The sequence below is a fragment of the Mustela nigripes genome, chromosome 2 (genome assembly GCF_022355385.1).
Source record: "Mustela nigripes isolate SB6536 chromosome 2, MUSNIG.SB6536, whole genome shotgun sequence".
Classification (NCBI taxonomy): Eukaryota; Metazoa; Chordata; class Mammalia; order Carnivora; family Mustelidae; genus Mustela; species Mustela nigripes.
Genome location: NC_081558.1, coordinates 5,125,938 through 5,134,832, shown reverse-complemented (window position 1 = coordinate 5,134,832; position 8,895 = coordinate 5,125,938). Strand labels below are relative to the sequence as shown.

The window sequence follows — 8,895 nt, the reverse complement described above, 5'->3', positions numbered from 1 at the left end:
CCTGGAGCGCATGGGCCTGGAGCGAATGGGCGCCAACAGCCTGGAGCGCATGGGCCTGGAGCGAATGGGCGCCAACAGCCTGGAGCGCATGGGTCCTGCCATGGGTCCAGCCCTAGGCGCCGGCATTGAGCGCATGGGCCTGGCCATGGGTGGCGGTGGCGGTGCCAGCTTTGACCGCGCCATCGAGATGGAGCGTGGCAACTTTGGAGGAAGCTTCGCAGGTTCCTTTGGCGGAGCTGGAGGCCATGCTCCTGGGGTGGCCAGGAAGGCCTGCCAGATATTTGTGAGAAATGTAAGTGGCTCTTCAGTACCTTGGTGGTGCTGGTGGTAGGCACAGAGGGAGGAGGGGAGCAGGTTGGAGTCAGTTGGTGCCCTCGGTAGGGAAGCAGAGTAGCAGCACATAAGGCCACTTTGCTGCTGTCTCCAGAGTCTGGTGCTGGTAGGATAAGGAGGGAGTGGGAGAGTGTAAGGAACTCTGTGCGGCAGGAGCCCCGGGTTCTTGGACTGCTAGGTGGAAACCAGCAGTGAGCTCAGAAACCCTAGCTTCTTGATTCCCTTGGCTTGAAGAGCCGCTGCACCTGGGCGGGACAGAGGGCTGTATCTGCAGTATCTTTATACCAGCGTGATCACCTTCAGTTACTACTGAATGGTCTGTAGGCCGCTTACTGTAGGTCACTGTCCTCTGCATGATTCTCCCTTAGACCGTTAACGCCACAAGGGAGTACGCTTTGTTTTGAACCTCATTCCAGACGGTCGTGTTTTGCTCTCTGCTGATCATCTCTGTTTGAAGGGCACCTATTTCTTGGCGCAACAAGTCCTGAAAGTTCCCTCAGAGAGACCCTGGTGTTTATGCATTAGGACATCAGGGTTTGGTTGTATCACTCATCAGTTTCTTCTTTTCCCTTTAGCTCCCATTTGATTTTACATGGAAGATGCTAAAAGACAAATTCAACGAATGTGGTAAGTGTTTGAGAAAGTCTTTCTAGGTGCTTCCATGTGTTGTGGCTTCAGAAATCTTAGCTTGTTAGTAATGCGTTTGAGAGGTGTGGTGAATCTCCCATCCTGGTCTTCACAGCCACTTGCCATGACTCGAGGACCAGTGGGACTTGCCATTTTTCTGCCTGTGCAAATATTCAAGCCAGTTGAGTCTCCTCTTATGTGTCAGACACTTCTCATCTGTGTTCTCAGCTTCAACCCCATCCTTCTCCTTTTATGGTTTTTGAAAGGCAGCAGTGTCCCCATTTTGCAGATGAGACAGGCAGAGTCACTTTCTCCAGGTCACATGGCTTCTGCGTGACAAAGCTGAATAAAAACATCTGAGATGAGGTTGCTTTCTGCCACCACACTCTTGGTTCATACCTCAAAGAGCACTTGCCCAGAAGTTCCCAGGGGTGAGCTTATGTGTGAATGAGGTTGAGGGGCTCTGGTTGTGGTTTCCTGGCACCTGGGCCACCATTCTGAAAGGCTCCCCGTGTGGCTGAAAGGAAATGAAGTTGTCCCAGAGTGAATCCCTGCCCCTCCCTCCCACCACCTCTGTTCTTTTAACTGTGTCACGTGGGAGCCTGGAACCTAAGCCAGAAGTCCGGGTGGCTTGCTGGTCAAGGCCGCCTCGGTGTTTCTCATTTCCTGTTTCACTGGGAGCTCAGATTGCACCACTTCGCTGCTTCTCCTGGTTCTCTTGGGGCAGCTGTTGAGCCATAGTGTGCCTTCTTGCCCTCTCCCCACTCCTTAGTCTCTGCGTTGTAGTAGGTATTCTGCAAAGTCAGGTTGGATCAGGCTACTGCCCTGTCTCAGACGCCTGGAGGTGCCCGTCTGCCAGTGAGAGAAATTCACTCGTCTCTTTGTACCTCAGCCCCTCCTCTTTCATCTCCCTCCTGTCCCTGAACCCTGAGTTGCAAGTGCCATTCTCCAGAATGGAGCTATTACAGCAAGAGTCTCCTTCTGGTGAACTTAAGTATTTCAGAAGTGTCCCGTGAGGAGCCCTCTAGATGTTCACCTTCCCTTGGGCTGAGTTAATGGATTTAGAACCAAGGGCCCCCTAGCATAGGCTACACGGTTACCTTCTTAGCTCTTCTATAGACTTGTTTCGTGGTGGTGCTTGACACATACCTGGACGCTTACTCAGTGCTTGAATGAATATGTGAAGCCCACTGGGAAGACAGGACGCAGCCTGTGGCCCGGTGCACAGTGCGGAAGCGTCTGTTATATCATGACGGCCTCGTAACTGCTGTGATGTGGGGTCTGGAAGGTGAAGCCTCTGTAAAACTCGCCTGTAAGGTTGGCTTCACACAGCCCCCGTTACAACTTTCTTGAGTGAACGGGTGCGCATTTGAAGCTGCCAGGGAGGCTAATCACGGGTCAGATTGTTGTCCTGTTGGCAGAAGAATGGCAACATGGCTGAGGGCCGTAGTCGCCGGATTCCGGCTGTCGTGTTCTGAGCATTTGTGTGCCAGGGCCGCTCTCCCTTTGACTCTGTCCACCGAACTCCAACAGGTGATCGGGACTGAGCGGAGCCCAGACTGAGGCTGAGCTCTGGGTTTGCCTGATGAGTTGTGGTCTCTTCTTCCCTCCCTGTGCCCAGGCCACGTGCTGTATGCCGACATCAAGATGGAGAACGGGAAGTCCAAGGGGTGCGGTGTGGTTAAGTTTGAGTCGCCAGAGGTGGCTGAGAGAGCCTGCCGGATGATGAATGGGATGAAGCTGAGTGGCCGAGAGATTGATGTTCGAATCGATAGAAATGCTTAAGCAGTTGCCTTTTTTAAACATCGATACCAGACCTCTGAATTTGTATTTTTTCTTGTTAACCATTTTAATTTGTTGGCTGGATGTATAAAGATGTTTAAAAAATTCAGTTGCTTTTTGGGGTAATTTGAATTACTTTTTTAATGACTGGGGTTCCATTTGACTGTTTGCATTGAGATTGCAATGTGCGCAATTTTTTTTGTAGTTGTGGCATCTTGTTGACATCGAATATGACTTTGATAATAAATACCAGTTCCTGAAAAGATGCTTGCTTTTTGCGTGTGTGTTGTGGGGCACCCGCCTGCGGTTTGGGGAGCTAGAGCCAGTCGTCGTCTTACCTCAGAGCTGTGACCACTGGTGGGGGTTTCACCCCTACTCTTGCTTAGTCTGTGGACCCTTGGGGGTGGAGGACATGGACCTTGGCCACCTGAGAGCTCTTACTGGAAATGGAGTCCCGAGTGACGTGGATTCTCCAGCGCCGGCATCAGAGCACTTGGGGGTTAGTGGTCCTGAGAGCAGCTCTTGCTCCCTCCTGTACGCTTGCTCTCTGGGGTACACTGTTAGGCTCATTTCCAGTTTGGCTTCTGTCATAGTCTTTTTTGGCTGCTATAACAAAAATACCATAATTGGGCACCTTATAAACAACAAACAAGAATTTCTCACAGTTCTGGAGGCTGGGATGTCCAAGATTCCGTGTCTGGTGAGGGAACCTGATCTTGGTTCGTAGATTGTACTTTCTGCAATCGCACATGGTGGAAGTGGCAGGGGAACTTTCTCGGGCCTCTTTTACGTAGACACAGTCACCCCCAGATAGCATCACACTGGGCAGTAGGCTTTCGGCAGAGGAATTGTGCGTGCTTGCGGGGCAGTGCGGGGGTGTGGTCTGTTCCTTGCCGCAGTAGCAGATGAGTGGGGTGCGGGTTACTGAGTGCATTTAGTCCTGTAGCCGTTGAGGCTGAGCGTGATACCTGAGCTCAGTCAGAACTGGGTCACCCCTCCCCCAAGATGTGATCTCATACCTAGGTCCCCGTGGGCTGGACAGCTGTTTGCAGCCTGTGTGGAGCTGCAGCCACTGCTTGACACGTCTGGTCATGGTGCCCTACCCTTGCCACCTTCTCCCTGCCACACTTTTCCCCCATGCTGTTCACTCCAGAAGGGTAAGACCCCCAGCTCTTTGATCGGGACTCCCATTGTGTGTCAGTCAGGCTGAAGAGAAAAGACAAGAAGCAGGAATTGCTTTAAATAGGAGCTTTATGTGCTTCATGTATGTAGGCAGGTGGGAGCCTGGGTGGTTCTGTGACTGCCAATCTGGGATCCAAGACTCCTGTGTTAATGGGTGGCTGGGCTGGCCGGTGGTCCTGGGTGTCCACATTGGTGGGCCTTACTGTTCCTGGGGTGATGGTTGGCTCTCCAGAGGGTCTGCTGAGGAAGGGTGATTTGCAGTGACTCTTCTCCCCATAAACGGATGATGAGCCGCCCCCGGGGAAATGGGGTGGGGGTTTTACCTCCTTCCAGGCACTGTGGTCCCTTCTAGCCTACCCAGAGCATCTACATACCCCAGAAGCCAACATCGTCATACACCTCCGTTTCCCTAGCAGAGAGCACAGTTTGGTCAGTAAGAGTCACCTTGGCCCACTCACCAACCCACCCTCCCTGTCACCCCCAGTCAGGGCCAGCACTCACAGGGGCAGTAGAGCTGTTCTGGGCACGTAGCCGTCTGCAAAGAGAGTGGGATAGGTAAGCTCCCAGCCCTGGTGGTGGCCTGTTTCCTGGGACTTTCTGGCCCGGCTGACTTACATTTGCCCTTGGTGTCCCGGCACAGCATCTCATCCTTGTTGGTGAACTCGATCACCTCCAGGATCTCCCCACGCCGGATGCCCAAGTACTTGCCACCCCCACGGCGTGTCTTGGCATTGGGATCGATCATCATCCTTGTGTGAATCACTATCTCCCCCTCAAACTGGGAAGGGGTATGTTAGAGCCTTTGAAACATGTAGCACCCCAGGAACCCCATCTTCTAAGGATGGAATTTCTGGGGTCTTGGTCAACTGGGGCTGTGCCCAGAACCCCCAGGGCTCCTGTTCGGAGGATTCTGGTGTTCACACCTTGAACTTTTTCCGGAACTCCCTCTCGGCTTTCTCTGCCTTCCGGATCTGCTTCAGGGTCTTCAGGTCTGCGGGCGGCAGGTGCTGTGGCTGGGGGGCCTTCTCCCTCCTGAGGAATTGGATGCTGCTGAGGAAGATGTGCTCCTCGGGGCCCCCTTCCTGTCCTCCTAGAGCTCAGCCCCTCCGCGTTCCGTGCCCTTTGCCCTGTGGTACCTGAGTTCCGGGTTCTGTGTTGGCCTGGGGGGTTGCTGGGTAGATGGCACTTCATCTGGAAGCCGTCACAGCAGTGAGTTAGGGTCAGGACTGTTGGCTCAGCCTCCCTCTCGACACTGCTGGCTTGATCTTGAATAAGCCTTCCCTCTCAGTTCTCAGGACATCCACCCCCTCCCAACCCCCACCCAACCCACCTGTCCATCTGCTCCTCAGGCCTGCCTCCTGGGTTGTGAATTCTAACGGATTGCCTCTTGCTTTCTGGACTCCTCCTGCATGGAGGAACGGCAGAAACTGTTTACTGTAGTAACTCATTTCAGCCGCCACAACCACCTTACTACTTAGGAGAGTAGGCAGTACTGTCATTCCCAGCTTGCTGATGAGGGAAATAAAGGCTCTGAGGAGTAAAGTAATCCTGCTCCAAGGTCATCTGGCTGGAAATGATAAAGGCAGGATTTATTTGCAGGCTTTTGAGGCCATTTCATGTCTGTCGGCTAAAAGTAGGTTGGCTTCTGGGAATTGTCATGGGATCTGGGTCAAAAATAAGGCAAAAGCATTTCCTAGAGCAAATGAAGTGGGCTTCTGAGAAGGGGTGACGAGGGGGGTGTTTCTGGACTGGCCTGGCTGCTGCTGAGACCACATTGTGAGGGTCCCCCCTGCTGCCCACCCCACCCCCCACACCCCAGGAAGGGCTGACTTCTGGCAAACTGCCAGCCTTCCAGGGAGGAGCCTGCTGGCCAGGGGTTTGGCTTGTGGCAAGAGCCTCATGAATACCAGTTGAGTGAAGAAGGATCCAGAATTTGAAGCCCCTAGCTTTTTGCTCCAGACTCCAGCCTTGGCCTAGTGCTCAGATGATGAAGCCATCTATAGTCTTACCAAGGACACTACCTCCCGCTGCTCCCCGTTCTCCCAGAGGCATCCCAGGGCCCCCGCAAAACCAGCACAGTGCAGAGCACGGCCCTGGGTGCTGCGGTGTAGTGCAGACTTGGCACATCCGCAGCCCAGACTTCCTGCAGTGTGACTGATCAGCTCATGCCAATAAGGCAGGCTCTGAGGGGGACCTGTTGAGATCCTGGGAAAGAGCTAGGTCTGCGGGCCCCAGGGTCTCCAGGGCAGCCCCCAGTGGAGTGAGGAACCCCTGCAGTGGGCCTGCTATCACTCCAAAGTGGAGCCGAATGGGTGGCTAGACTTGGTAAGGGCAAAGTAGCCTTTGGACAATCTATACTACCAGCGAGGGCCCACACGTAGTGTTTCAAGAAGGGAGAGATTTGAGAGGTGTAATTGATTGGAGTCTTGCAGAATGACCGGCGTGGAATGGGGAGATGATTGCCCACAGGCAGGGACAGTGAGCAGAGGTGGGGTTCCTGGTCTGTTTGGGATTGGGGAAGGGGTGGGCCATGCCTACTAGGCTGCTGGAAGAAGAATGGCCAGTTACTCCCTTTCCTCATGTCTGTGACCCCTAGAGCGGCCCCCCGACCCCAGCCACAAGAGCCTCACCAGAACGGAAGCAGGAGGAGCCCTGTCAGGAAGCTCTGCTAACGGAGGGTGTTGCAAGTAGCCCCTGAGGAAGGCCCAGGAGAAGCAGAAGGGGCTCAGGGAAGAGTAGTAGAGGCAGCGCACCTGGTGCAGGAGGGGAGGGGGGAAGGGGGAGCATCCCAAGGCACCCTTAATAATTAAGGTTCTCCTGTAGGAAGCCCTTCCAGAGAGAGGGCAGCACAGGGCCTGGGCTCCCTTGTGCTGGTGGTATGGACTGGGGCAGGATGCTTCTGGGGTCCTCAGGTTTTCGCTTTGTCTGTAGAGCATGCTGTCACTGTGGGGGCGGGCGGTTGTGCGTGTTCAGTGACCATCACCTATAGGGCTTGCATGCAAGTCCCTTTTTTTCCCCCATTCAAAATTGGTGAAGGCATTAACCCTGGAGCTGGGCTGGAGACCTGTCTGCTTTGCCATTGCCCCGCTCTCCAGGAAAAGACGCTGGGAAGAGGGGAGAAGGCTCCTTAGGAACCCCAGAGCACAGACTGTCTAGGCCTGCAGGCCCAGGGGTCTCTGGCTCCAGCCCACGCCTGAGTTCAGGCCCAAGTCTGTGCTGGACGTCCAGCTGGCACCTCCAGCACTACAGGTCTGTGGAATCTGACCCTTTGTCCCCTGCTGACGGATACCTCCACTCTGCGCCCAGGCATCGGGGTGAAACTGGGGCCTCATCCATGTCACGAGCTCGCTTGCTCCCACTCACCCCTGCATCACTTGGCCTCCAAGTCCTCTGGTTCTTCTCTTCCACTGCTCTTTCACAACTTCTCTCCCACCACCCTGGGCCACCCCCCTACCCTGGCTACACCATGCTTACTGGCTATTAGCCTCTGGGCTGCCCTGCCTTCCTGTTCTTTCCATCAGGAGCTGGTCTGACTTTCCTGAAAGGTCCTTCCTGCCCTCTACTTTGTCCCCAGGCACTGCCAGGGAGATGGGTTGTCCCTTGGCTTCACACTCGCTGCATGGCAGAATATGTCCTTGCAATGAATGGTGCCCAGATGCCTGAGCAGGATGGTCTGGCTGAGGGCTTGGCCCCACCAACAAACCTCTGCCCTTGTGGCCGGGGCTGGAGTTGTCCATGGGCTCCACATCGTCATACAGCTCATAAGCCTCTTCCTGGTCCCTGGAGGAATACCTGAAATCAGGGCCTCTTTCAAGCCTTCGACTTGTGCCAGGGCCCGTGGACTCCCCACACTCACTGTAGGATGTCTTCAGTCTGTTGGGCCTGGAGGATCCCAGCAGAACCGGTCCTCCTCAGAGCTGTGGAGGGATGAGAGGAGCGGGAGGGAGGCAGGCCCTGCCAGGGAGCCTCTTCCCCAGCTCTCTGCCTGGGTTGCTGTGACCCACCTGTGGCTGTGGCTGTGGCTTTCCAGAAGCTCTGGACATCCCTGAAGCCAGGGGGCAGCGGGGGCTTGGCTGGAGGGGGTCCCAGGCTGTTGACCGAGGGCAGAGGCCTCCGCTGGGGTGGGTAGCTGGATTTGAGGCCCAGCCTCGACCCTCCACTATGAGAGCGAGCTCCTGATCTCTGCTTCCTGGCTCCCAAGCCAGGGCTGAGGGGGAGCCTGGGGCGGGAGCCTGTGACCGCACTGGGAAGGGAGCTCTCTGAAACAGAGCTGGGGATGGGGGGCTTTTTAGGGAGACCACCAGAGAACTCAGTGTGCAGGTACTTCTTGGGCAAAGCGCTGGACTCAGGCTGCGAGAACTTTCGGGGGGCGGCCTGGCACTCAGGCTGCAGAAACTTGCTGGGGAGCAGGCCAAACTCGGGCTCTGAGGACACCCTGGGGAGGATCCCCAGCTCTGGCTTCTTGGAGGGCGCTTTGCATTCAGGCTGCCGGGGCCGCTTGGGAAACACACTGACTTCAGGCTCTGAGGACCTCCTGGTGAGGTCACCAAAATCAGGATGCAGGAGTTTCTTGGGGAAGTCATTCAGCTGAGGGGCTGGGATCTTTTGGGGAAATGTATTGAAATCGGGTTTTGAGGGGTGGGGGTGGAGTTCACTGGACTCGGGCTTCCAGGGGGGCGTCTTAGGGACCTCACTGGTCTCGGGCTGTGGCAGGGATTTCTTTGGAAGGCCACCGACCTGAGGCTGCGGGGGCTTTCTGGGGTGCACACTGAACTCTGGCTGCGGGGGCTTCTTGGGAAGGGTACTGAGGTCTGGCTGTGAGGAGGAGGGGTGGAGCTCTTTGGGCTCAGGCTTCCAGGGGGGCGTCTGAGGGGCCTCACTGGTCTCAGACTGTGGCAGGGGTTTCTTAGGGAGGCCACCGACCTGCGGCTGCGGGGGCTTCCTGGGGTGCACACTGAACTCGGGCTGTGG

General features: G+C 55.5%; 2 protein-coding genes across 2 annotated transcripts in view; one reads left to right on the top strand and one right to left on the bottom strand.

Annotated features, from left to right (window-relative positions):
• HNRNPM (heterogeneous nuclear ribonucleoprotein M) overlaps positions 1 to 3,007 on the top strand; it is a 40,723-nt gene extending 37,716 nt beyond the window's left edge. The window contains 3 exon segments of the mRNA XM_059388834.1: positions 1 to 292; positions 909 to 960; positions 2,582 to 3,007. The exon segment at positions 1 to 292 is cut by the window's left edge and continues 2 nt beyond it. Of these exon segments, the coding sequence (XP_059244817.1) occupies positions 1 to 292; positions 909 to 960; positions 2,582 to 2,745 (508 nt within the window). The 3' untranslated portion in view covers positions 2,746 to 3,007.
• A 977-nt stretch (positions 3,008 to 3,984) lies between these two features.
• PRAM1 (PML-RARA regulated adaptor molecule 1) overlaps positions 3,985 to 8,895 on the bottom strand; it is an 11,852-nt gene continuing 6,941 nt past the window's right edge. The window contains exons 4-13 of the mRNA XM_059387637.1: positions 7,929 to 8,889; positions 7,781 to 7,841; positions 7,628 to 7,704; positions 5,255 to 5,329; positions 5,061 to 5,115; positions 4,848 to 4,956; positions 4,540 to 4,702; positions 4,426 to 4,459; positions 4,299 to 4,333; positions 3,985 to 4,161 (exon numbers count right to left, since the gene is read on the bottom strand). Coding sequence (XP_059243620.1) covers positions 4,124 to 4,161; positions 4,299 to 4,333; positions 4,426 to 4,459; positions 4,540 to 4,702; positions 4,848 to 4,956; positions 5,061 to 5,115; positions 5,255 to 5,329; positions 7,628 to 7,704; positions 7,781 to 7,841; positions 7,929 to 8,889 — 1,608 coding nt within the window. The 3' untranslated portion in view covers positions 3,985 to 4,123. The remainder of the gene's footprint in view (positions 4,162 to 4,298; positions 4,334 to 4,425; positions 4,460 to 4,539; positions 4,703 to 4,847; positions 4,957 to 5,060; positions 5,116 to 5,254; positions 5,330 to 7,627; positions 7,705 to 7,780; positions 7,842 to 7,928; positions 8,890 to 8,895) is intronic.